At 62.5% G+C, this 27234-nt stretch overlaps 1 protein-coding gene across 1 annotated transcript in view; it reads right to left on the bottom strand.

Moving 5' to 3' along the window:
- TRPM2 (transient receptor potential cation channel subfamily M member 2) overlaps positions 1–25035 on the bottom strand; it is a 47894-nt gene extending 22859 nt beyond the window's left edge. Inside the window, 14 exon segments of the mRNA XM_038581622.1 lie at positions 1970–2320; positions 2480–2601; positions 5780–5882; positions 6734–6934; positions 8385–8399; positions 8401–8447; positions 9253–9433; positions 10217–10383; positions 11927–12107; positions 12618–12783; positions 19162–19250; positions 19904–20162; positions 24802–24905; positions 25000–25035. Of these exon segments, the coding sequence (XP_038437550.1) occupies positions 1970–2320; positions 2480–2601; positions 5780–5882; positions 6734–6934; positions 8385–8399; positions 8401–8447; positions 9253–9433; positions 10217–10383; positions 11927–12107; positions 12618–12783; positions 19162–19250; positions 19904–19999 (1719 nt within the window). The 5' untranslated portion in view covers positions 20000–20162; positions 24802–24905; positions 25000–25035.
- Positions 25036–27234: the final 2199 nt, after the last annotated feature.

Below are 27234 nucleotides of genomic sequence, written 5' to 3'. Positions count from 1 at the left end.
CCCCAGACACCCTCGATTTACACAGTGACCTGGGAGGCCAGCTTCCTGGCTGATCAATAAGTGAACATGTATTCAGACAGGCTGGAAACAACCTCCAGAAGTGAGAACGCATGTCCCACACCACACACAAAATTCCACTTTCTACGACCTTAGAAATTTCCTGAAGGCTTGTCTTTATATTATAAAGATTCATTGAGGGGACACCTGGGTGGCTCAGCAGTTGAGCGCCTGCCTTCAGTCCAGGGTGTGATCCTGGAGACTCGGGATCGAGTCCCATGTCGGGCTCCCTGCATGGAGCCTGCTTCTCCCTCTGCCTGTGTCTCTGCCTCTCCCTCTGGGTCTCTCATGAATAAATAGATAATCTTTTAAAATATTAAAATTAAATTAAAAAATAAAAAGATTAGTTGATAAACTCAATAAACTACAGACGCGGTTAATGGTGAGCTTCCACTTTGGATCCTCTTAAAGGTTTATCTTAAATGCACTAGGACCGAGAAGAGCAGAATTGTGAATGTAGAAAACCAAGCCACAACCACGTCTTTCTCAGGGGTCATCGTAGCTCACCTGGGACAATGGATGAATTTGAAAACCTCAAGGAAGTGGACAATTTTCTACCAGAAAAAGAAAACAAACCCAAATTTCATCATGGAACACAAAGAAAACCTAAATCCAGAGATTGTCAGAAAAGAAACTGAGAGTGTTCTCAGAGCTACCACCCAAAAAAGGCACTGAGCCCCGATGGACACACAGGAGAGCCCACCGGGCTCGTAAGGACAGTGAGTTTCAGACGCGTGAACTTTTCCCGGGCAAAGAACTGAGGCAGGTTTCCGGTGGTTTTCATAAGAATGACATAAAGCTGCTGCCGGAACCTGACAAAGACAGCCCCCAAGACACCACCACGATTAAAAGTGCTGAAAATAGAATTCTGCAACCTGGTTGTCAAAGAGCCATTAGTAAATATTAAATTATGTTAAATTATATGAATTTGCAGATCGATCATATTAAAAAAAAAAAAAAACAAAAAAAAACAAAAAAAAGTGCTGAAAATATGGGCCACGAAACCCAGCACCGCACTACCCACGTGTCGCCCGGCCATCCAGTTGAGATCAAAACAGGAATAGAAGTGTTTCGCCATCAGGAAGTCCATTAAAGCGACTCAGCAAATTCATAGGTTAAATAAGAAGGAGAACACCTCAAATTCTCAAAACTCAGCACCTGGGCTTCGTTTGTAAGAGCTTCAAGAACTGGGAGGTGGATACTCGCTGACATAAATGCAGGGCTGGCCTCGCACCTCGGGATTCCCATTGAGTACGGACAGAGGCTCGAAAAATGACGTCACCCCGGCTGCAGTGCACGTGCTGGGCACCCGCACAGGGATGTGGTGGGGCCCCGCTGACCTGACCATGTGGACTCGGGGGTACGAGGCACGAGGGAGGGCATTTTCCTCATACGTGAGCTCTTGCACCGTTTGAATTTGGAGGACGGGCTGGATCGCGTCCTCCAAATTTGTATGTCAGAGCCCCGCCTCCTACACTGACTGTATTTGGAGACGGGGCGTCTAAGGAGGTGATTAAGGTCCTGATCTGATCGGACCGGGCTCCCCGTACGAGGGACGGACACTCGCTCTCGGCATCTCTCTGCGTGCACACCCAACAGACCATGCGTAGACACGGCAAGGAGGCGGCCGTGCTCAAGCCAGGAGAGAGGCCCTGCTGGAAACCAGCCCCGCGGACGCCCCCCCCCGCCCCCAGGGACCATGGCCGCCAGACTGCCGGAGCCCCACCATCTGTGGTTCGAAGCCGCCCGGCCTACAGTATTTCGTGAGGGCGGCCCCAGCAGACACGATAGGGAGCATATTTCTTTTTTCCAATAAATATAAAGGATAATTTCTTTAAAAAAAAAAAGGTGGGGGGAGCACGAAGGACCGCGCAGGCCCAGGGGGGCTGGGACCACAACCACCAGCACGCACGCTGAGCTTGATGTTGGGCACGGGGAGCAGGAGCCGCGGGCGCTCGCCGGTCCGGGGCCGCGGGTACAGCGGCTGCGTGAAGTCCCCCAGGAGCTCCCGGAGCACCTGGGCCACGTGGTGCATCTGCACGCGGGGGGCGGGCCTGCAGGCCGGCCGCTCGGGCTCCTCGGCCAGCACCTTCTGAAGCTTGCTGTGGAACAGGCAGGAGGGGTCCAGGTGCTGGTACAGGTGGAGCAGGGTGTCCCAGGTGACGAACTCCTTCAGCCGCACCCCGTTCTCCAGGAAGAGCTTCACGAACTCAGGCTTGTTGGAGATGAGGGCTGCCATCATCACGGGGTGCAGCTCTGAGGGCTGAGAGACAGCACCGTGGGGGCGCACGCCTCACGCGGCCCCGACAGCCCCGACGACACGCCGACTGCATCGTCTCCACCTTGGGAAGCGGGGAGGCTGCCCCGGGGGGCTCCCTACCAGGATCGAGGACTCGATCCCCTCGCTCCCGCCAAGCCCTACCTTCCACTGCCGCTCGTCGGAGAAGATCTCGCTCCGCGCGATGTCCACGCGGTTCCACGCCACCGCTAACTTCAGCTGGTGGTCCCAGTTCTCGTGGCCAAAGTAGTCATGGCTCCGAGAGGCTGCAGGGAAAAGCACTCGCGTCGGGGGGCTGCGGCCCGGGCCCCAGAGGCGCTGCCCTGCCATTGGCTGGAGTCAGGCAGGAGGCACCGGCCACCAACCCTGGGCTCTCGGTGACCCCGACCCAGGAGCGTGCCCAGCCCCCGCCCCCCGCCCCCTCACGGACGCACAGTCCCTCGCGGTGCGGGCGCCAGAGGACCTCCGAGGTTGGGGCATGGCTCTGGCCCGCCCGCCCCCCTGCTGGTCAAGCCCCACGGCCCCTAAGCTTCAGGGAGACACAGTCTCTGACCGGCAGGTGCACGAACACTCGAGACTCACACCCGCCCACGCCGTCAACTCCCTTTCCCACCTTGAGTGCAAAGCCGCGGGCTGGCCCGGGCTCTCACGACGGGCGTCCTGCCAACAGGTTCTGCGCTCTCGCTGCCTTTACAGCTGGAAGCTTGGGCTGTTATTGGGGGGAGGGAAGAAGGAACGGGGACCCCTTCCTGACAGCACGCGCAAAGGCCGCCGTGCGGCGCACTATGGGGACCTGAGCATAAAGGCTGCGCCTGCAGCGGGCAGGGATTTCTCGGGGTGCCAAGGACATGAGCCCTACAGATGGAATGGGTCGATTAAGTTCCAGTAAAACATACACCTTCCGGGGTGCCCGGGGGGCTCAGCGGTGGAGCGTCTGCCTTTGGCCCAGGTTGTGACCCCGGCGTCCCGGGATCAAGTCCTGTAACCGGCTCCCCGCATGGAGCCTGCTTCTCCCTCTGCCTGTGTCTCGGCCTCTCTCTGGGTGTCTCATGAAAAAATAAATAAAATCTTTAAAATAAAAAAATATATATATGCCTTCCACTCTCCAGAGACACCTTGTAGGGAAGAGCAAAGTAGGCCAGGCACCGTCACGTGGACGTAACAGAGGATCTGTGTCCGAGTACATCAGGAACTCTTCCTGCTCCAAAACCAGGAGGCACATAAGCAAATAAGCGTGGACAGAAGACCAGAAAGGCCTGTCCCCGGGAGGACACACACCCGGCCAAGGAGCCGCTGGTGTCAGCGGCCATCAGGGAGACGCAGATTCAAACCACCCTGAGCTGTGACCTGTCACCCCCGGGGACGGCGGGCCATCCCGAGCACTGGAGCCCACGGGGCGCTGGAGCCCGCGGCCGGCAGCGGGGGAGGGCGGTGCGAGCTTGCCGCACGACAGCTGGGCTCTCTTATAGAGCTGACCCGCCGTGTGCCATGGAGCCCCAGGAACTCCAGTCCTACATGTGGCCCCAAGAGAAACGAGAAGACCCAGGAGAATAAGAGCAGCCTTAGTTACGACCACCCCACGGTGGAGGCGGCCTGCGCGTGTAGCGCCAGGCGGGCGGGAAGCCCGGCGGCGGTGGCGGGATCGCGGGTCGGGGGACACTGACGGTGGGAAGGAGCAGAGCTCTGGGATGTGCAGCAACGGGCCAGGGCCTCCCAGCTGTTGCACAGAGCCCGGGAAGGGAGGTGCAGAAGCGCTCGGAGCCTGGCCCATGACGGCCAGGTAAAGCCGTCTATAAGGGCAGAAGGTGCATAGACGCTTGCCTGGGGCGGGGGGCAGCCAGAGGCACAGGGAGCCTTGGGGGGCGGGGGGCTGCCGCTCTCTGGGGTGGGTGCACCTGCTAAGGGGCCCGCCGCGGGGACCCAGGATGGGGACGTTACCCCTACGTCAGCCGTCCCTCAGTACAGGTGGTTTTTAAAAGGGGTCGTCGCTGCAAAACCACGTCCATGTGTTTGTGCTGTTTTCCCATAAAGTCACACGATGAAGAGACAGCCCTTCCCCCCGGAGCCCCACTGCCTTTCTCCCCAGCAACCGGTTAGAACCCGCTGCTCCACGCGGGCTCCAGAGATGAGCTGGGGCCTGTCCCCGGGCTGGCGTGTCCACGCGGGGCTGCTCAGCATGGGGCCGGGGCCGGAGCCGGGCTCCAGCAAGGCGGCCTCCCTCCTGGGGCGCGGGGCTCCACAGGGCACAGCCCTAAGGTCGCTGCCTGGGCTCTGGCTGCCGTCTACACCTGCGTCACCACCACCACCAGCGAGAAGTGAGGACTTCCAACACCCAACACCATCGAGGCTCCATCACCATCCCCACTGGGCGCCCCCCTGCCCGCCCGGCGCCCGCCCCAGGAGAAGCCAGGATCCGTGGCGTTGCTTCGCCCCCTCCTGACACCCTGAGAGCACACGGAGACAGACGTGGGGGTCCGCCCTGGCCGTGGGCAGGGGTCCATCCCTCTCCAGCTCGGGGCACGGATGGCCACGCTCAGCCCCCCGCCCCCGTCACCGCCTTCCAGGGGATCGCACCAGACACGGGCGACCCACTGTCTCTCTTCACCAAAGGCAAGGAAGGGACAGACGCCCTCCCGCCCCGTCTCTGAACAGGAGCGTCAGGCGCCGTGAAGGAGACCGTCGAACCCTGTGGTCACGCGGATGTGCACGCCGGCTCCCCCCCACCCCCACCCTGTGTCCTTGCTGGTGGGCAACTCGGGGACGAGGGCGGCTCCGATGCTATCGAACCGGCTCTTCCCGGTCCCCTGTGGCCCCCGACAGCCGTCCTCACGTGCAGCCCCTGGGCCTGGTTTTAACCGTCTCGCTGGTTCTCGGAGGTTTTGTCAGGAGAAGGCGGGGAGCAAAGCCCAGGTCTGAGCGTCTCCTGCGAGCGCTTCCTGCCGGGCCGCCCCGTGTGCCTCGAGGGTGAGGAGCGCCCGGCGGGGAGAACCCAGGCTTCCTGGCATCGGGGACACCCACATCCCTGTGGGCGCCAGCGGGAGGGATGGGGCACCTGCCGTTCCCAGGGGCGCAGGGCAGAGGGCAGACCAAGCGGTTGGCCCAGGCCCGGCCACTGCAGAGCTTTAGTGTCCGGGAGGGTCCCTGCGGTGTGGGGGCCAGCGGGGCGCAGGCCTGGCAGGACGCACGGGGGTCAGGGCTGCCCTTCCGAGCCCGGGACCGGCACGCGCGGCCGTGATGACCGCAGCCACCTCACGCGGCTGCACTTGGGTTCCAGCAAGAAGGGAAGGTACAGAAAGGAGCCCAAACCGCCAGCACCGCCGCGGTGCCCCAGCCCAGCACGGTCCACCCCCTGACCGAGGCCTCCGTGTCCCGCCCCTTCGAGCCCAGGGCCCCGGGGACCCTCGCTGCACAGCTCCCTCTCGCCCCGGGCGGCCCGGCCCTCACCTTTCAGCAAGGCCTGCAGGATGGCCACGTCCACGTCCTGCTGCCCATCCTTGCCTTCGCGGAACACGGTCAGCAGCTGCCGCCTCCGCACGATGTCTTGGATCTGCGACAAACACCGCCCGCTGAGGTCTGGGGGACAAGCAGGGCCCCGCCTCCTCGAAGGGCACCCGCAGGACCACAGACCCCGGACACGCAGCCAGAGCCCAGGTGCGAGTCCCGCCTGCCTGTCGGCCGCGGCCACCACCTCGCCTCCCCACTGCCCAGGCCATGAAGACGGAGACGCCGCAAGGACGGGTATGCAACGTTCAGTGGCTCGGAGACCACAGGAAGCGCCCTGGGGATCACTGTGTCCCCAGAGAGCTCCCAAGAACCTCGCCCGCCCGCCCCCTCCCCAGTGAGCGCTGCTGCCCCCGCAGGGCCTAAGCCCCCAGCAGGTGCTGACGCCCGCATCCGCCCTCCACTGGGTCAGCCAGGGCCCCCCACGCCCCATGACCCCCCCACCCCATGTCCCCCACCCCATTCCCCCTGTGCCCCTCACCCCCAGGCCCCCCACCCTATGCACCCCCGTGACCCCCACCCCATGACCCCCCATGCCCCATCTCGTGACCCCCACCCCATGATCCACCCGTGACCCCCCACCCCGTGCCCCTTGTAGCCCCCCACCGCGTGACCCTCCATGCCCCTCACCCCCAGGGCCCCCTAACCCGTGACCACCATGGCTCCCTACTCTGTGACACCCCCCACCCCATGCGCCCTACCCCGGGCCCCTCTACCTCATGCCCCCTACCCCGGGCCCCACCCCATGCCCCTCACCCCCCAGGGTCCCCCACCCCTGTGCCCCCCCATGGCCCCCCACTCTGTGATACCCCCCACCACTTGCCCCCTACCCCGGGCCCCCCACCTCATGACCCCACAGACCATGCCCCCCACCCCCGGGCCCGTGTGCTCGCTCACTTTTTTGGTCCACTCGACGACACTGCTCTCGGGGAGGGTCTCAAACATCTCGCGGAAGAACACGCTGAGCGCCTGCTGGATCCTGGCGATGGTGATCTCCCCTGTGGGCAGGCCGGCCACCTGGGCGATGACGTCCGCCACGCGGCCCGAGCCCTCCACGACCACACAGGGGGTGCCGTTGGTGATGGCGTTGTAGATGGTCTGCAAGAGAGCGCGCCCCTGAGCCCCGCGCCCGCCCACCCCGACGCCCCCCGCACCGGGGACTTCACGGCGGCGCTGGCTCAGGGCCTCGGGGCCCCCGAGAACGTACAGAAAACATGGAGCTTGGTGGGGCAAGGGGGGCTCACCCTGACGGCGGGGGGCGCGCGCCCGACTGGCCAGCTCCCTCCAGCCTACGGCACAGGTGGACCGTGACCCCCGCACCGCTGAGACCCTGCACCGCTGCGGCCCGGGAGCATCTGCAGGAGCCAGTGCTGCCCGTCCCAGGGGGACAGGACCACCAGGGCACAGCCCCGGACACCTGGTGACGTCACTTTCAGGGAGGGACTCGGGACCCCCCGGGCCAAGGAGGCAGGTGTGGGTGCCATCTGCAGGGCCCCATGTAGATGTGCTCCATGTGTGGGGGGGGCAGGTGCCCTCCCGTCCATTCCCCAGGTCCCCTCCTATCCATCCCCCCGGGTCCCCTCTCATCTGTCCCCCCAGGTCCCCTCCCATCCATCCCCCCGGGTCTCCTCCTGTCCATCCCTCAGAGCCCTCCCATCTGTCCCACCAGGTCCCCTCCCGTCCATCCCCCCGGGTCCCCTCCTGTCCATCCCCCTGGGCACCCTCCCATCTGTCCCTCTGGACGTCCTCCTGTTCGTCCCCCCGGATCACCTCCTATCCATCCCCCTGGGCGCCCTCCTGTCCGTTCCCCTGGGCGCCCTTCTGTCTGTCCCCCCAGGTTCCCTCATGTCCATCCCCCTGGGCACCCTCCTGTCTGTCCCTTGGGTCTCCTCCCGTCTGTCCCCTGGGTCGCCTCCTGTTCACCCCCCTCGGGTCCCCTCCCATCCCGCCCCCGCGGGGGCCCTCCCGCCCGTGAATCCTCCTGCAAGCACTGAACATATACGGACGTTTCCGGGGCGCCCTCCTGCCCCACCCGTGCAGGCTGTGACGTTATCCTGCCCCCACCAGACCACAGTGGCTCAGCGCTCTGCCAGGAAGGCAAACCCCACGCCGTAGTGGGTCCTCCGGGGACTGTGTTAAAACCACCCAGGAGCCTGCTTTACACTCGGCTGCCTGTCCCGGGGGGCTGGGGTGGGGTCTGAGGGCCGCCACCCCATGAAGCCTTCCCGGGAGGTTTTGGCCGCAGGTGGCCGCCCTGCAGGTCCTGGAAGCGGAGCCATCTGGCCCCAATCGTAGGCTGCAGTCCCCCCACCCGGCGCCCCTCTTCCCGGCCACCCAGGGTGAAGCCTGCACACCCCCCCACCGCAGGGCACCCCCTGGAGGGCCGCCTTCCCACCACCCCTGGAGGGGCCCTGCCACACACCCACCTCCTGCTCCTGCCCCCGCCCCCCACCAGTGACCCCGCTGGGATGCGGGCCAGGGGCGTCGGGCCAGCAGCCCCACCTGAGCAGAGCTTGGCCCCAGGGCCCCCCGCCAGACCAGTACTCACGTGCAGGGTGCCAGGGTCCCCCTTCCAGCACCACACAGACCACGGGGATCTTGATGGCCACACCTGGGACGAGGCACGGAACCCCGATTTAGGGGCCACGGGGGCTCGACACTCCACCTGGGCGCTCTGGCCCACCTCCCGCCAGCCCCAGCCTCGCTGTGGCAGGAGTACCCGGCGGGAGACGGGCACCAGGTACCAAGCAGCTCCCCAAGGCTGCTCGCTCTGCGGGCCCTGGGATGGCTCCCCCGCCGCGTCCTCGTGCTCCCATCTGGGGTGGGAGGGGGGCAGCACTGTCCCCCTGGCCGGCCACCACGACCAGCCGGCTTCCCTCAGACCCGGGCACGCCTCGGGGGACAGCCCAAGCCCGCGGGCGTAAGGTGCCATCAAGACAGGTCCTCCAGGGGACCCTAACCCGCAGGGAGTGCCCCCCAACGGCACAGAGCCAGAACCTCCTGCCACTGCGGGTCCCTTCTCCGCCCCCCGAATCGTGTGCGAATCCCTGTGTCCGTCCTTCTTGAGTCCTAGAGTCCACCCCATCTCGCCCACAAGGGGAAAGATGTCAGGGCCGCATTCTGCGCCTTATTTCTGAACCGAGCCCGTGCGTGGTGTAGTGACTGCGGGGGTTCTGTGACCTGAGAGAGCAGAAAAGCGGGGGCTGGCCCCCACCTCCCCCCACCGGTTAAACCAGGTGAGAGATGTTCCTGTTGAACAAGTGCAAAGAGATGCTGGGAAGGAATCCAGGTGTGTCTGAGGGCACCCCCGGCCCCGCACCTGTTCACATCCTGGTCACGGCCGGCTGTGCCCCAGACCCCCTGGCCAGCCCGCCCCCGCTCTGCCCCGAAAGCCCTCAAAGACGTGCTCCACTCGCCTCCTTTTTCCTTCGTCTGCTCCGATATGAACTTCTCCAGCTTCGTCCTCAGGGGGATCTCCACCCCGTAGCGGCCGTGGGTCCCGTCGTCCACAAGGATGAAGTGGGAGTGGTTGCTGTCCAGGCAGGTCAGGTGCCCTTGGCCCTCCTCGTCCATGATGTACTCAGCAGGAAAGCTGCCCTGGGGACACAGACAGACGGGACGTCCTGCGCCTCGAATGCCAGGCAAGGGGGCGTCCAGGTCCTGATCCCCAGGACCTACGAATATTATGTTATTTGGAAAAAGAGCCACAGCAGAGCTGATTAAAGCTAAGGACCGTAACATGGGAAGATCTTCCTCAAGGGGCCAGGCAGGTCCCAGAGAGGCATCCCAGTGTCCTCACAACGGGGAGGAGAGGGGGATCCCCTACAAGAGGAGGGCCCGGCGATGGTGAAGGTGGAGATCAGAGCACTGTGGCCACAGCAGCCCCCCGCCCCAACCCAGGGACACGCACGGGAAGGAGAGACTGTTGTGTCCCCAGAAGCTAACGTGGACCAAAGGGACGGGATGTCAGACTCCCAAGCCCCTACGGGCGGGAGACAGTGGCTAACCTGCAAGAGCAGAGCATGATGGTCCCTGGGGCAGCGGCCTGGGGCGGGGGGCAGGGGAGGCCACAGGACAGAGCCTCGTGTCAACCTAACGGATTTCCCTGCCGGGCTTGGAGGTCGCCTGGGACCCGGGCCCCCTTATTCCTGCCACGGTCCCCCTCTTGGAATGAGGACGTGCAGCTATTCCGTGATGCCCGTCCCACCATCGCGTGCTGGACGACAGGCACTGGCTTTCCAGCGTGGCGAGTCCACACACGCAGGCGACATCACACCCCGGGGTCCAGACGGCGGCCCGTCCGGGGCAGCACCTGGCGGGATCCTACTCACCACCTCCTCTGACCCCACGGCCCGCCCCAGGAGTGGGCGCTGAGCTCACCGAGGGGTGGACCAGGCCCTCGCGGTTGTGCACGGTGCCCCACGTGGCGATGCCGACGGTGACGACCTCGCCTTCGTTGTAGCTGCTGCTCAGGGTGAAGTCTCGCACCGCCTCGCCCACCTGCTTCATCACGCCCGTGTGGGACCCGCCGGTGATAATCCAGGCCCCTGGGCAGAGGGGAGGGGGGCAGAGGTGTGCACCTGCCGCGTGCAAGCCTGACACTCAGCCCCGTGTGCTTCGGGCGGCCGCTTCCTAAGTAGGTGTGAGGCCCGGAACCAGGGCCGCGGAGGAAGCCACACTGTGGTTCTGTGTTCACGGCGGGGCGCCAGGGCCCAAGGCTCCCCGCCTGCAGCCCCCCCCCCCCCCCCCCCCCCCCCGCAGCTTCTCTGTCCTGGCCTCGGGCACACGTTTGTCTGAATTCTAAAGACTTAAACGTCCCTTCCTCCCCTCAGCTCCTGGGGCCTGGGGGTGGGGGGCCGAACCCCTGCCCCTGACCGACTCGCCCTGCCGCGCTGCCCGCAGCCCCCCAGCGCACACCCTTCCTGCCTCCCTGCCCGGCCGGACCCGGGCACCCGCTGGGCTCGCACCGGCAGGCGGGCAGGATGAGCACCAGGCCTGGGGCTGAGAATCAGTGCCAGCTGCTCTTGCAGCACCTCTCCTGCCACGAGAAAGCGGATCCCCAGTGGGGTCTGCTCCCCTAACCTGTGTCCTGGATAAGGGGAGACGCGGGGTGGAGCTGCAGCCCCGGACCTGCAGCTGCGTCCCCGGAATACAAGCCAAGGGTGAGGTTCACTGTGTGGGTTGCCAGTCCCCGGGGCAAGGCCGACCCCTCCACCCCACCCCTCCACCCCCACCCACACGGAGGCGGTGCCTGGAAGCCCTCACGCCTGGTGTTGCCATAGGAACAGGCTGACACCCATGGTGCTGGCTTTGGGGCCGGGAAGTGGCAGCAAGGACATTGCTATTAAACACGCAAAAGATAACCATCAAGATGTGGTAAAAGTGTCACCTGCGATTATGATTACCTGGGGGACAGGTGAGCACCTAATGGGTTCACAGCCAAGGTCACAGCCTGGGTGATGGTTGGCTACATTTAGCCAGGAAACCCCAAGAGACATGGGCCCGGGAAGACTCACACTGAGCCCGTTTTGGGTCAAGGACCAAACGGAGGGTGTGGCCCTCACCAGGTCCTAGAAAGAGGGTCAGTCAGTGTCCTCTGGGTGGCCCGTCTCACGCAGTCCCAGGATTCTTGCTTTCCCGCTATCAACCCACCCAGGGTAGCACCCCCTTGGAGGCCATGGGCACCTCGGCTGCTTCTCCAGCGTCACTCTGAGAGCGCGCCAAGGGCCGCCTCCCGTGGAGGTCACGCGGCATGGGGGACAGGGGACCCCAAGGCAATCAGCTCTCCTACAGCCCCTCCTCCCCAGATGTGGACGGACAGGTAGGTCACAGGGATTTGGCCAACAGAGACCCTCCCTGACATCCCACAACTAACACAAGGGCCTCCGCCTCCTCCTGCTGCCACCATGTTAGCTCACGGTTAACTCGGGCCTCCTGTGGGCGCACAGGCGCTATGGGGAGCTGGCTAGGGCATGGCATGGCTAGGGCATGGCGCTATGGGGAGCTGGCTAGGGCTGGCGGCCCCACGAACAAGCCAAGCAGCAGCTGCGTGGGCCAGCACGGACCAGGTGAGTGCGACCCCCAGGCTACCTGTGGTCTGGGCCACCTTGACCAGGCCCCTTCGGAAGATGCTCTTCAGCCTGGGCTTCATGTTGAAGTCCTTGGCCCCACCTGTCACGGAGATGAGCAGGTTGGGTACATCCAGGCCCCAGTACTGGGTCATGAGGTGATAGATCACGCTGGAGGGTGTGTCCTGGGAGAGGCGGACGTACTGCAGGGAAGTCAGAGGGCAGCACAGGACAGGCCGTGTCAGCGGAGGGCCAGCCCAGCCCCAGAGACGCGATGGGCGCCCCCACGCCAGGCCACCTCCCACCCGGGGTCTAGAGCCAATGAGTAAAAGTGGCCCCGTCCCGGCAGGCCACAGATTGAGAGGAAGGGGGAAGGGGCAAAGGCTCAGAAGTGAGGCCCAGCGGGATGTCAGGCCACCCTGGGGAGACCAGCCCTGTGCCCACAGCACCCTCACTACCCTGCTTCTGTGGTGTGGGACACACCCAGCCCAAGGCCCACCCTACTCAGGTCGTGATGGAGACCTCTGAGAGCACCGTGGTCTCCTGTGAGCCTCTGGAGCCCCTGCCCAGCCCTCCCCTTGTGCTGGCAGGTTCCATGCCTCCGGGTTTAGCCAGCCCTCCCCACACCAGGAAGGCCTCGGATCATGGCCACCTCAGATCATGGAAGGTTGATGTGAGTCCACAGTGAGAATGATGGAGGGATGGGGACCAACCTTTCCCTTCTGGCCCAGGCCCGTGAAAACAATGTCACCAAAGGCGTCTGTTGGCATCTCCTGGACATGTTTTTTTGGGTCCCAATCCTTGCCCTGCAAAGTGTGGGGCCTGGTAGCCTCCTCCAAGTGTTGCTGGCGCGTGTAGCCGCACTCACATACTACCTTCCTGCAAAGACCACACAGTTACCAAAGGAAGCCAGGTGCCTCTGTGCTCCCCTTGGGGGTGGCAACAGGGCCCTGTGGCATCAGGACATTCACCCCCCCAGTGGTGACGAGGCTCCCCCAGCAGCAGTGTCAGTGGAGGCCCAGCGGGGGGCTGAGCATCCCTCCCACACCCACAGGAACAAGAAGCCCCTCCCTGCCAAATGTCAACTCAGGCTGAGAGGGGCTTGGACTTCCACCCCCATGTGGCAATAATGAGGCGGTGCCCCCCCTTCCCTGTAGATACGTCACAGGGGACCTGCTAAAACATGCAGAATCTTATAATACCCAACACATCACAGCTTTACATCAAAAATCACTAGTAATACCAGGAACCAGGAAAATCTCCCCCAGAATGAGAAACGACAGCAGCCATCAGTGCCAAGTGATACTGACATTAGGATCACCCAACAAGGACTTTATGGCAGCTGTCATGAAAGTGCTTTACCAAGGAATGGTGGACACACTTGGGGAAAAAATTAAAAAAAAATATAAAGTCTCAGGAAAGAGGTAGAAGATACATCAAATGGAAATTTAGAAGTAAAAGATGCACTAAACAACGAAAAAAATTAAAAAAAAAAAACTCAATGGGTGAACTCAGCCACAGAATGAAGGTGACAGAGGAAAGAATCCATGAACTTGAAGACAGAACATAGTAATAACCCAATACAAAGGGAATAAAGGGAATAAAGGGGAAAGGAGAAAAAATGCGTGGGAAATATCAGAAAGGGAGACAGAACATGAGAGACTCCTAACTCTGGGAAATGAACTAGGGGTGGTGGAAGGGGAGGAGGTCAGTGGGTGGGGGTGACTGGGTGGCGGGCACGGAGGGGGGCACTTGACGGGATGAGCACTGGGTGTTATTCTGTATGTTGGAAAATTGAACACCAATAAAAAATAAATTTATTATTTAAAAAAAAAAGAAAAGAAATAACCCAATACAAACACCAGAGAGAGTGCAGAGCTGAAGAAAGCACCAAGCGAAGAGCCGCTAGGACCTCCGGAACTACGACAAAAGATCCAACGTGCGTGTCATCAGAGTCCCAGAGGGAGGAGGGAGAGGGGGCAGCTGGGAAAGCATGTAAGGAAATTATGACCGATCACAATGAGCCCTGAGTTCTGTATGGAAGTGCTGGATCACCATATTGGGATTCCCAAAACCAGTATTACGCTGTACAGTACCTACACGGAGATCAAAATTGAAAACTTAATTTTTAATTTAATAATAAACTTATTTTTTATTGGTGTTCAATTTGCCAACATACAGAATAACACCCAGTGCTCATCCCGTCAAGCGCCCCCCTTAGTGCCCGTCACCCACTCACCCCCACCCCCCGCCCTCCTCCCCTTCCACCATGCCTAGTTGGTTTCCCAGAGTTAGGAGTCTTTATGAAAACAATTTTAATAAACTGTAACCAAAATAAGACCCAATTATTTACTTTCTATAAAAATCTCACTTCCACTATAACGATGGAGGCAAACTGGAAGTGACCCGACCACTCGGCAGTAGAGAGGAGTGGGATGGATGCACACAACAAGCCCGCTGGATCTCGAAGGCATTGCACTGAGTGAAAAAAAATGAAAAGCAAAACTAATAATAACAATAATAATAATAATAATAATAAATAATAATAAAAATAATAGAAAAAATAAAAAAGAACGAAAAACTGAAAAGCTCACATAGGGTGGGATTCCTGGTGTGACATTCTCAAGGTGGGAAAGTTATAGAGACGAAGAACAGATTCATGGTTCCTGGGGGGCTAGGGTGACAGGGGCAGAGGACGTCAGTGCAGAACCGGTGGTGGAATCTGGGGAGCTCCCTGTTTTATCTCTGCAACTTCCTAAAATCTATAATTATTCCAAAATTAAAAGGCTAAACTCCCGCCCCCCTCCCCACCAAACACAAGGTGCAGGCTCAAAGCAGCACCTTCCGGACGCAGGGCCAGCAGGGTACTCCGCGCGCCCACCTGCAGCCCTGCCCGGGGCCCAGCTGGCTGCATCTGGGTGATGCCGCAGGAGAACCCCACCTCTGGGACTGGCCGCCGTGTAGCAGAACGCCCCCACGCCGCTAGCAGCTCTGACCTCCTCTCTTATTTCCTTCATGGTCCCGGATTCAGACTTTTTATTCCTTTACTGCTATTCATCGGAGAGAAGAGATAAAGAACTGTGTTCTTTACACCTCTTTTAATCAGAAATTATGAATTTTTAGGTTCTGACTTTTTACTACTATCCAGTGACCTGAAACACAAGATACCTGTGAGGTAGGACAACCAGTCTGAGGCCCAGTGACACCGGGACCAGGAGGCACAGGGGAAGGAGAGCTGGGCAGCCCTCCACTTCCCCACTGCACGGTCTCACACGCTCTGGCTCTCCATTTCTCCGCCATTAGATGCGGAAAACAGTACATTACCGCCCCCCTGCCAACCACCCTACAAAATGTTTTGAGGGTCAGATGAAGTTCTAGAAGGAACTGTTAAAGATTTTATTTATTTATTTGAGAGACAGAGAGCATGAGTGAGGGGAGAGGCAGAGCAATAAGCAGACTCCCCAGCTGAGAATGGAGCCCAAAGTAGGGCTCGGTCCCAGGACCCTGAGATCATGACCTGAGCCACGGTCAGATGCCCAACCAACTGAGCTACCCGGGTGCCGCGAGAAATAATTTATAAAATTAGTGCAAAAACATTGACCGTGCAGAGCACCGAGGATGGGTAGAGACCCACAGCCTCTTACACCAGCTGCAAAGTAGACTCGGAACGGACGGAAGACCTAAATGAGACAGGGAATCCGTCAACACCCAGAGGGGACACAGGCAGCAGCCTCGGTGGCTTCGGCCGCAGCTGCCCTGGGTCGCCGCGTCTCCGACGGCAAGGGACGCGGAGGCACACGTGAGCGATGGGGCCTGACCGGGATCACAAGCGTCCTCACAGCCGAGGAGCCAGTCAACAGAACCAAGACGACCTGCGGGGTGGGTGGGGATGCTTGCGAGCGTCTCCCCCGCGAAGGGCTGGTGTCCGAGATCCACGAGGAACTTCCCAAACTCAACACCCGAGAGACGAACAATCCCTCAAGAGATGGGCGGAAGACGTGAGCAGACACGTGAGCGGAGACCCACACGGGGCCCAGGCACGCGGGAAGATGCTCCCCGTCCCTCGGCGTCAGGGACACACACCAGCACTACGTGGGACCCCCCACCCGGTACTCCCGTGAGGACGGCCACCGTCGGGAGGCGACAGGTGCGGGGGGGGGGGCGTCAAGGAGCCTCGGGCCTCAGGGCTGGGGGACGGGGTCATCGGGGACAGGGCGTTGAGGAGGGCACGGGATGTCGTGAGCACCGGGCGTCACATGTAAACGATGAGGCCCCGACCTCCCCTCTGACACTAGCAACACGCATACATTAACTAAATTGAATCTAAATACAAAATTAAAAGAGCCACAGCCGCCCTGTACCCAGGTGCCCCTGGGCTGGTCCAGGGCGGCCCCTCCTGCTGCGTGTCGTGGCCGCAGGGGCCGCCCGTGGTGAGCTCGCAGCGCGCCCTCCGACCTCCTCCCTAGCCGCTGACCCAGACGTGCAGGGATCTCCGGGTGGCCGCGCTGCACCCCCCACCCCCGCGCTCCAGGGCAGGGCGGGAGCCCCCAGGTGGGCACTCAGCTCCTGCACCTTGGCCCAGTGCTGCCCCAGCCTTTAGGTCTCTGCTACCCCGGCGGGCCGCCTCCTTGGCTCGCCCCGTGCCGCCGCCCTCCGCTGAGATTAGATCTTAAACCTACGTGGCTTCCCACGCTCACACAGGGCAGGAAACCGCACCGAGTCCCCTGGCCCAGAAATGAAATAGTCAGAGGGTGTCTGCGGAGCTCCTGGGCCCGACGGGCATCCGGGGGCAGGAGGGCTGAGGCCCGGGAGGGGCGGTTGCTCCGTCCGGGGGCGCCTCGTCCTCAAGAAAGTTTCCAAAACACCCGCGTCAGCCTGTTTTACGGAGGAGGATTTGGGTTCCAGGGAACAGAACCCACCGGCCAAGGTGGCAAGGCAAAGGGGACAGAGCACGGGAGAGGGTCCAGGCTGGCCGTGGAGGAAGGACGAAGCTCGGGCCGCGGGACTAATCAGACCCGGGGGCAGTAAGAGGGTGGGGAAGACCCTGGCACCCGCGATGGACATGCTCACGGTGCACAAATAAATCTGTCTCACCCTCCGCTTGTCCCCACCCTCCCCTCCCGGGTCCTCCTCTCTCAGGAAGGACCACAGGCCCTATGGCATCCCCTGGGGGGACCCGTCTGATTGGCGAGACGGGAAAGACCCTGGCAGGCCTGACACACGTTGTCCCTAGAGGGACCTGCTCACACGGCCACCCCTGCTGCCCCTGCGGTCCCTGACCCATCGGCTCCTCCCTGGGCCCCAGCTGTGCCAACGCCGGGATTTAGGCGGCACACCTGCTTTCCCTCGGGCCTGGAATCGGGGGTCGGGGGTGGCTAGGCTAACCCCAGGCACCGAGTCCCCAGTGGCTTTGCAGGACAAAGCTCGGCGGCACACGGCCAGCGTGCCCCTCGGGAGGGGAGAGCATCGCAGGCCTGTGCGTGGGGCTCTCTGGTCGCCGCGTGTGTTTTCCCTTGCCGGGCCTGCTGTGTGTCCCGGTGCTATGACAGCCTGTCCCCAAACATACGGGGCAGCCTCAAGGATCCCCGGGAACCAGCCTCCACTACGCCGTTCTGACTGGAGTCGGCCCCCCTCCCTTCCCTGGGGCCGGCCTGCCCCGGGAGCACCGTCCACTTGGGAAGCAGAGGGGGTGCTGGGCAGGAGGCTGTGGACGCGCTGCCCTCCTCCGTGCCTCCCGGGGCGCCGGGCAGCCGGGCAGGCCCCAACCACCAGGCACCTGACTGCTCTGCACACCCCAAATCTCCGAGAGGGAAAACAAGCGACCCTAAGGACGGCCGCCTCTTCAGTGAACGAGCCCTGGGAAAGCATCCGTGGGCCACGGGCGCTCTTGGAGAGGAGCCAGACGCCGGCCACCTCCAGCACGTCCAGCACACCTGGTGAGCTCCCGGGCAGCGGGGGTGCAGGGGTCCTTGTCTCCTCGCAGCTGCATCTCGCCAAGCTTCCCACCCTCCCTGTGGGGTTCCTGATGCCCCGGCCCTGGAGCTGTTCCCAGAACACTTGGGACCCTGTCCCCAAGCTTGCATCACCTAAAGCCCCTGCAACAGGGCACCTGGGTGGCTCAGCGGTTTAGCGCCATCTTCAGCCCAGGGCATGACCCCGGGGTCCCGGGATCGAGTCCTGCATTGGGTTCCCTACAGGGAGCCTGCTTCTCCCTCTGCCTGTGTCTCTGCCCCTCTCTGTGTCTCATGAATAAATAAATAAAAATCTTTTTAAAAAATAAGTAAAAAATAAAAAATAAACCTGGAGACCCTGATGCAAAGGACTCTGCACGCTGTCACGGTGAGCGGTGCGGCCTCTGTGGTATCAGAGGTCACCACGAGCTGGCGCATGGCAGCTGTCTCTGCCCCAGGGGGTCTGCTCCCAGGCCCAAGAGGTGAGCACTGTCCTCCGAAGTGGAGCCACGCCGGGGGCATGAACCCCAACATGCGCACGGGCATGAGGACCCCGGGGTGGGCCACGGGACCCCGGGAGTGCATGGTCGCTGGGGGTCACTGCTGCCTGGCTCTGCGTCATCATCTCCCCACCTTCCCCGCACGGGCTGCTCCTCCCGTGTCACTCGGCGCACGCGAGCAGGGTGCTGAGTGTCCAGGGTGGGAAGTGAGAAAGCGACCCCGCCACCACAAAGCCACACAATCGTGGTGCAGCCGCCTGTATAAAGGACAGGTATATGGAGCGCGGCGGAGGGACAGGTCACCTCCCACGACAGTCAGGGAGGGCTGCCCGGCAGAGGCAGCGCCGGCAACAGGAGTTCAGGAGGTGGCAGGGGGGAGTAGAAGCAGCCCATGGGCAGTGTCTGCATGGGACGTGCGCCCGCGGCCGGGCTCCATGCGTCCGCGAGGAACGCCAAGGGCATGCACGCCTCCCGGGAGGTCCTGCAAAGCCGCCCATGGCTCCCCCGACCCACGGAGGGCGCCGCTGGGGAGCCGGTGGCCCCGGAGTGAAAGGTCCGGCAGCATGGGGGCTGCCTGCGGGAGGGAGTCTCGGCTGTGGGCTCTCCCTGCGCCCCCCAACCGCCCCCGGCCCTGGCGCCCGCTCTGTCCACAGAGCAATGAGCCAAACGGCTGGCGACGCACCTACGCTCTCTGCTCCCGCTCTGCGGCAGGAGGGGCGAAGCTGCTCCCCCACAGCAAGCCCCGGGGTGGGGGAGACGCCCCAGCACCCGAGGCCGCGCCGTGGGAACGCCCCCAGGCCACGTACCCGGCGTCAGACAGTTTGGAGCTCTCCACGAAGTACATGCACTCCTTCTTCGTGATGTTCTCAGGGATCCACGAGCTCAGATTTTCTTGCTGCGGGTAAGAAGGTCACTTGGAGATCCCTGGGCAATCCCATCAGTGCTCCCCGACGCCGCTGAGCTCCCCGTCCGGCTTCGGGGAGGCTGGGGGACAGGGAGGCGCCCTGGCCGACCTGTCAGGTGTGGGTTCCCGCGGAGGAACTGCCCCGGGAGGTCACTCTCCCCAGAGACCCACGTGAGCATCCCGGAGCTTTCAGTTCCTCTGTCAACGCTCGGGAACAAAGCTGTGTGGCGCGTAAGGGTCTGGACACCTGCCTCCGTCCAGGCGAGACGGCAAGCTGGACGCCCTCCTGCCCACCTGACCGGGGGCCGGGGAGGTTAAACGTGGCCTTCAGGACATCCCATCCTGGGGCCTTTGGGAATCTGGCCCAGGACTCGGGTGGCGCTCAGGGCCCTCCCAGTCAAATCGGGGACGTCAGGGGGAGTCTGGCCCCGGCCAGGACTGGACTGAAGGGCTTACCCAGCGCCCTCCCAACCAGACCCAGAGCGTGCTGGGGCCGTGCTGCCCTTGGGAGGGGACAGACCCGGCCGATTGCCTTCTCTGCAGGCCCCCACCCAGCTCTGCTGAGCCTCTGTGTGGCGGGCAACACACCCCTCCCCGGTGGTCACCTGGCCTCACCTGCGACTCCGCCGACCCCTGGAACCTACCTTTGCACTGTTGCCAAACAGGTGCTGCAACCTCCTGGTCTTGCAGAGGCTGCTGTTGCTGCGTCGCAGATTGGAGACCATGCCCAGGTCAGCCATCCTCCTGGGCTGCACCCCAAAGCCCTCCTCCTGCCTGGAGCCGGCTTTCCTTGGGGTCGGGGGCTGCTCCCACTCCAGCTTCCACGGCCTCCTGCCTCCCTCAGGACGGCCTGTCCTCCCGCTCGCGAGGCTGAAGGTTCCAGAAGGACACCATGGAGGGCAGCTGGAACAGGTCAGAGAGGGAACCGAGGCAGGTGTCTGGGAGGAGCAAGCATGGGTCTCCCCTGGGGGGCCCTGTCCGCACGCCGGTCCACAAGGATAGCGACCTCAGTGTTGTGCCCAAGATTGCGAATCCAAGAAACCACCGAGGAGCCGACACCGATGCAAACACACGAGGGTTTATTTACAAGCTCGTGTGGGTCCAAGTGCACCCGACACAGCGGAGCAGGGACTTGGACCCCGAGACTAAGAGGTGTAGCAGCTTTATAGGGGCCAGCAGCCAATGGGATACACAGAAAGTTGCACAGTCCTGTAGGTCCACACGCAGGTGGCCAATTGAATTACACCTTACCTTATAGTATCCATTTGAGCTGGCCTATTACTTTGGTCAGAATCGGCGCGCAGTTTTGGCGGGCACAAAGCAGGGTTATGAGCCGATTTCCGATTAGGGTGTGCCCAGCGGCTTGACTAGGGTGCGGCAGTGCCTTAAGCAATAAGCAGGTTATGTGGGGGCCATACGGGAGGTGGCAGGTGTAGCACAAAATGGAATCAGTCCTGCTCTGCTTGTCCAGGGGTAGGGGATTGTTGTTAAATTTCCTGGGTCCCACCCTCAGGTCGCTGTAAAGGCCCCAGAGGCAGCCCCATCACCCCGTCCTTCCTTCCAGCTGCTCCCCCTTCGGGATGGGAATGTCTGTCCTGTGCCCCAGCACTGTGTTCGGGCAGGTTCAGAGCTGGGAGGGGTCTGCCTTGGGATGAACGTGCCTGGGGTCTCCCCACCCCTGAACCACATGAGACTTTGGACTCCGACCCTAGAGTAGATGCTCGAATGAGTTTAAACTCAGGCTGTTGGGATGGAGTGAGCCCATCTCTCATGGGGGAAGGACATAATGTGGGGGCCAGGAGTGGACTGCTATGGTCTGAACCTGCTCTCCCGAAGCTCACACGCTGAAGCCGACCCCCAAGGTGATGGCAGTAGGGGCGGGGCCTTTGGGGTGATTGGGCCAGGAGGGGGAGCCCTGGTGATGGGGTGAGCGCCCTTAAGAAGGAGACCCCAGGGAGCTCCCTCGCCCCTTCCCCACTGTGAGGACACAGGAGTCGGCGACCCAGAGGGGCCCTGAGCGCAGACTTTGGGCCTCCAGGGCTATGACAATACTGTTGTCCTCCGGAGGCGGGGCCTGCGGTGACAGCAGCCCGAACGCCTGGCACACACCTGCTGTCAACAGCGGGCGTTGCCTGTGGTGCAGCCCGCCCGGAGGTGACAGTGCCCCACACCTGCGTGGCCTTCCCAGGGCCACCAGCTGTCCTACGGGGAGCTCCCCTGTCCCCACAATCAGTTTCCAGGGAAGCAGTTAAGTGAGAAATGCTCCCAGTGACAGGAGACAAAAAGGAGGCTGGGAAATCTCTGACAGCCAGTGTGCAGACGGACCTGGACCAGAGGGGCTTCCCACCGCCAGGACAGGACGGGGGCGGGCGCTGAGACCACAGGCTGGGGCCTTAAAGGCCTCCCGCCCGAAGATGCTCTTGGGCATACCCCTCCATGGTCTCATTGGTCAGACCCCCATCGGGGTCCCAACCAGACCTTCCCAAATCCCAGCTGGAGACACTGGCCCAACCCGTCCCCTCCTCCCCTTCCCCATCCCACAGTCTGGGCCCTGGAAGAGTCTGGAAACCCAGGGCTGACCATGACCTTATTAAGTCCCCCCTCCAACCTTCTGTGAGGTTCTCCCCTGATTCCGACCATCACTGCCCTTCTTCACACATCCCCCCAAGAGCACATACGGTCACCCTGGCTCGTAGCTCTAGTTCTCCACATGCAATAGCATAGGTGTGTGTTAAGGACACTTAGAAACTGGGGCACCCGGGGGGCTCAGTGGTGGAGCATCTGCCTTCGGCCCAGGGCGTGACCCCGGGGTCCCCGGATTGAGTCCTGCATCGGGCTCCCTGCATGGAGTCTGCTTCTCCCTCGGCCTGTGTCTCTGCCTCTCTCTGTGTGTCTCTCATGAATAAATAAATAAAATCTTTTTTTGAAAAAAAAAAAAAGAACACTTTGAAACTAAATGACTTCCAAGAAGACAGGCACTCAGATACATAAAAACACAGAATGTGCCAGCAGGCGAGCCTGCACATACGGGTACACAAAGCAAACATCCAGGTTTCACTGTAAAATTCCTTCCGCTTTGCTGTATGTTCAGAAAGGTTTATTTAACGGGTAAGAAAAAAAACCCAAAACACAACCAATGGACTTAAAAAGTAATAGATAATGAAAAAAAAAAGTAGTAGATAATGGTATAAACCCTAATTATAATAAATACGTGAAATCAGTATAGCTCTATGTTTCTATAATACAAAAAAAAAATGCACATCTATAAATGTCGTTTGGCAGAGGCCACCTGGCAGGAATGCGTTGCCATAGAGCCGACCAGTGGCCGAGCGGGGCAAGGCCCCCATGGGGTGGGGGCCCAAACCTGAGTGCTGCTTGGCGCAGTCCTCGGGAGGAGACGGGCACTAAGGGGCCACAGGAAATGAGCGTGGGTGCCCGGGAAGGGGCCACGTGGGGGCTTCTGCACCAGGAGGCACCCCTCATCCATCCTGGGGCTCCCGCAGCCCAGGGGGCACCCGCTGAAAGTCGGCGCCGTGGCCTTGGGAATAGACCCCGAGTCCAAACACAATGAAAAGTAGAGGACGTGTCTGACCAGGGGCCACCTGGGCCCAGACGGGGCAGCATGCAAAGGTAGGGCCCCCTCGCCCCCAGCCCAAGCCCCCCCAGACCTCACAGGTGAGGCTACCCCAGGGCGCCCTGGCCAGGGGTCCCGCCTACCCGCCCCTCTGCTTCTCCTACCGGGCACCTGCTCCCTGCAGCTCCCCACCTCAGGCATCCTCTGAAATCCAGGCCGTGAAAACACTGTCAAGACTATAAATAGCCATACACTGGGTGAGGGGCTGAAGCGCTGTGGTCTGCGGGGGAGGGGGGGAGGAGTTGCGGCCTGAGCTTCAGTCCCAGAAGGACCAAATTCCCTGTCTCCCCAGGTGCCTGCCAGACACCCCTGACAGACTGCTCCCGGCCTTGCGGCACCCCGCACCCCACCTGCAGCCTGGGTCCCCGCACCCTGCACCCCGCCTGCAGCCTGGGTCCCCGCACTTGGCCTGCAACCTGGGTCCCCACACCCCGCACCCTGCCTGCAGCCTGGGTCCCCGCACCCCGCACCCCGCCTGCAGCCTGGGTCCCTGCACCCTGCACCCCGCCTGCAACCTGGGTCCCCACACCCTGCACCCCACCTGCAGCCTGGGTCCCCGCACCCTGCACCCTGCCTGCAGCCTGGGTCCCCGCACCCTGCACCCTGCCTGCAGCCTGGGTCCCTGAGCCCCGCACCCCGCCTGCAGCCTGGGTCCCCGCACCCCACACCCCGCCTGCAGCCAGCGCCCTGGCCTGCACCACTACCCCGGAGCTCGCACCCCGCCCTGCGCCCCCGCGGCGCCCGCCCCCCAGCCTCGCTGCTGTGCCAGCGTCCCTGTAGCGCCCTTGGACCTGGGATGCCCCCTCACCCCCACCCTGCACACTCTCCCACCCGCCCGCACCGGCCCTGCCACCTGTGTCCGCGCCCGCGCCGGGTGCCGGTGCGCTGCGTCCGCAGGCGGGGAGGGGCACCCCTGCCCGGAGAGGCCCTGCAGCCCGGTCCCCCACCGGCTGCGCAGGAGCCGGTGCCTGCGGGGCCGCCGCATCTCTGGGAGCTGAGCTGCGCGGTCCCGCCCGCCGCTCTGCGTCACTGGCCCCGAGGCAGCCTGCGGGCTCCCGCCTCCAGGACACCCCTAGCCCGGCTCCTCGTAGCGGCTCCCCTTGGGAGGGCTCGAGTCTCCTCAAGCGCCCGAGGGTGGGGAGGGGGCCGGGTGGGGGGGGGCAGGAGACCCCAGGAGGCCTCGAGACCTCCCCCGGGACCCAAAGCCTGAGACACTCCCAGAAAGGCAGGGCCGGGCGGGAGGAGTCCGGAGAGACTGACCCACACCTCCTCTGCACCAGGTGCTGGCCAGGTGCTGGCCCGGGCAGGTGCCTGCACTCCACCCTGCAGGAAACAGCGGAGGATTCTGCATCCCCTCCCCCTCCACAAACAGCGACCGCAGCCTTCCTGAAGGTCCGAACCCCTCCCCCCACAGTGCTCCAACTTCACAAAGGCCACTGCCCTCGCCTTCGCCTTCCCAGCCACCAGCCCACAGCGCCCCACGGCCACCCCCTGGGTCCTGTGCCTCTCTGACCGGGGCCGGGGCTCCCGGCTGACTCCTGGCTGACCGGCCACCCCCTGGTTTCCTCCCCCGGGCGTGCCGACCTAGCGTCCAGATTTCTGCCCACAACATCCTCCCCTGGAACGCCCCCCGCCTTCCTCTGCCCCTGCCTCTCCACGAAGGAGCCAGCCACCGTGCCATGGGTCCACAGGACCCCTGTCTCACCGTCCCACCCTCTGGAGGTCTCTGCAGCTCGAGGAAGGTGTGAGGACCCATCAGAGCCCCTCGTATAGGGCAGTGCTTGATGGATTTCTCCAGACACTTTGATAGGCCCAAGGAGGCTGGAGCCCTGCCCCAAAGCAGTGAGCCCTGTGGAGGCGAAGAGGGGGCAGGCGGGAGGGGGAGCTCTGCTGCTACAAGAGACTCACCTGCGCGGGGCAAGCCCACCTGTCAGCGCCGCATCCCTAGTCCGGCAGCCCAGGTGTTGGGCAGGTGCCTGCCGCGGGGTTGGCTCACTGCAGCTGCCAGCGCCCTGGAGAGGGGACCGAGGCCCTAGTTAGCGGGCAGAGGAAGCGGAGGCGGCAGCGGTGTCCCGACCCTCGGCCCGCCCTCCTTCCCTGGGGTACCTCTGGGCCTCGGAGCCATCTCACTGACAAGATACGGTGCGTGTGTTAATATTTCATGGCACAGTAATAACCCCGGCGCTGCGCGGGCCGGCGGGCTCCGGCTTCCAAGTATCCGAGGCCTCTGAGGGAACGCCGGTTAAGGGGAAGTAGTCAGTGAAGCAGGCTGTTGACCTGACATCTGTGCCCCTGCTGTCCCCACGTGGCTCCTTCCCTTCTTAAAAAAAAAAAAAAACCGCATGTTTCACAAGAAGGCCACGTTCCATCGGCCAGGACGCCATTGCAAAAGCACTTAGGAAACATCCTTCCCATAAAAATAAAAAAGCATTTGACCGTAAAGCAGGAACACAGCAAGTACTGATTTGGATGGCGAGTTATTTCGAATCCAGATAAAGGAAATGTGAGCCGAGGACTCTTCCCGCCCCCGACATGGACAACATGCCCGAGATAAAAAGCCCTAACAGCAAACAAGAAAACCGCAGTCCCTGGAAAAGAGACCAGTGTGACCGCTTGGCACCAGCACGCTCTGGTCATGAGTAATAGACGGAGCAGTGAGGCTGGGCTGCTGGCTCCTGGGGGGCCTGGGGGCCCCAGGGGGCCCAGGACAGAGAACTCGGCTGGGGGCGGGGCAGGGGCTGCAAACTTCCTCTGTGGGGCCACGTGGCAAATACTCGGGGCCTCCGACGAGGCCCAGGATCTCTCCTGACTGCTCACCTGTGCCCTGCCGCCGGAAAGCACCCCTGGCCGCAGGTAAACGGGTGGGCGAGGCCATGTGCCAATAAAACCTATTACTCCATTTACAAAAACAGGCAGCGGCCGTGTTTGCAGACCCCCGTCTAGAGAAAGCGCCGAGAGGGGCGGGCTTCGTGCTGGGGACACGGCTGTTTCCCTCCTCTCTTCGTGTCTGTTGGCTGCATTCCAGAACGGCTCAGAAAGACCAGCCCAGCAGCTGTGTGGGTCCGGTGGGAGCGGCACGGTGCGCGGGCCGACCCTCAGCACCTGGCAGCTCGGAGCGGCTGGATCCCGACCCTGCAGGCCCGCCTGAGAGCCAGAGCGGGATGGGGACAGGCGCCAGAGGTGACCCACCCAAGGGCCACAGCGGGATGGGGACGGGAGCTGGAGACGAGCTCCCAGGTCACTGCATGAGAGGAACACAGGTGGCTGCTCTCCTGTCTGCAAGCGTGTTCCGTGGTTTGCCACGGGGATTGGGACACACCTGCAGCCTGGCCTTCCGGAGCTCCAGCGGCGCCAGCCGGGGTCACCCTCCAGCAGGGAGGTTGGTTCACTCAGCGTGCGTGCTCCTTGCCAAGCACCACACCCGCTCCGCACGCCCATCTGCCGTCCTCACAGTGTGAAAGGGAGGCTTGTGCCCATTCCCTGCTGAGGGATTTGAGGCTCAGGGAAACTAAGGAGCATCCCAAGGACCCCCGGGCTCCTGCAGACCCAGCAGTCATCTGGGTCAGCCCACCCCCAGGCACTTCCGGAAGCCTTACCAGGCCCAGAACCTGTTCAGGGGCCAGGGCTCCACGGGGAGAAGGGCATCAACAACTTCAGGTTGTGTTTCGTAAATGCTGAGGAGCTCAGCAGGGCAGGGGCTGCACAGTAATGCAGGTCGACCTCAGGGAAGAGCAGGTGCAAAGGCCCTGAGGTGAACTCAAGTCTGTGAGTTTGGGGGACAATAGGACAGCCACCAGGGCCAGCAGAGTGGGCCAGGCCAGTGGTGGCAGGAGACTGGGGGAGGCCAGCGCAGGGGCCAGACCACAGAGGGCCTTCTGGCTGGGAAGCAGGTCCCCTGGCCAGACACGTTATCCGGGACCCTGGGCGGCAGGTCAGACCGCGGTGCTGGCTGAGGCCCCTCACGCAGGAAAGGCAGGCCCAGGCCCAGAATGTGTCCATTCTGCGGGAGGGCACCACAGTCCTGTCCCTTTGAGGGCTGCCAGGGTGTGTGGTCTCCATCTGGGCCACCAGCCCGACGGCTCCCAGAGTCCCACCCCCCAGGAACGGTGAGACATGAGTGGGTATTGTCGTGGGCTGCAATGTGCGGGGCTGTTTGTTACGCAGTCACAGGTAACCGATACAGTTGGGAAGATTCGAATGGTGGAGCCCAGGGTGTGGGTGGCTGGAGGGCAGGGGGAGGGGAGGGCAGAGGCTGGGCAGGTCCGAGTCATTGCCCAGGCCCTGCGTGGTGAGGACACCGTTGCCAGCAGGCCCAGCTCCTGAGCCACAGGCGCCTGCCTT

This window comes from Canis lupus, chromosome 31, assembly GCF_011100685.1.
Source record: "Canis lupus familiaris isolate Mischka breed German Shepherd chromosome 31, alternate assembly UU_Cfam_GSD_1.0, whole genome shotgun sequence".
NCBI lineage: Eukaryota > Metazoa > Chordata > Mammalia > Carnivora > Canidae > Canis > Canis lupus.
Note: the sequence above shows the minus strand (reverse complement) of the source record. Positions and strands in the feature narration are given on the sequence as shown.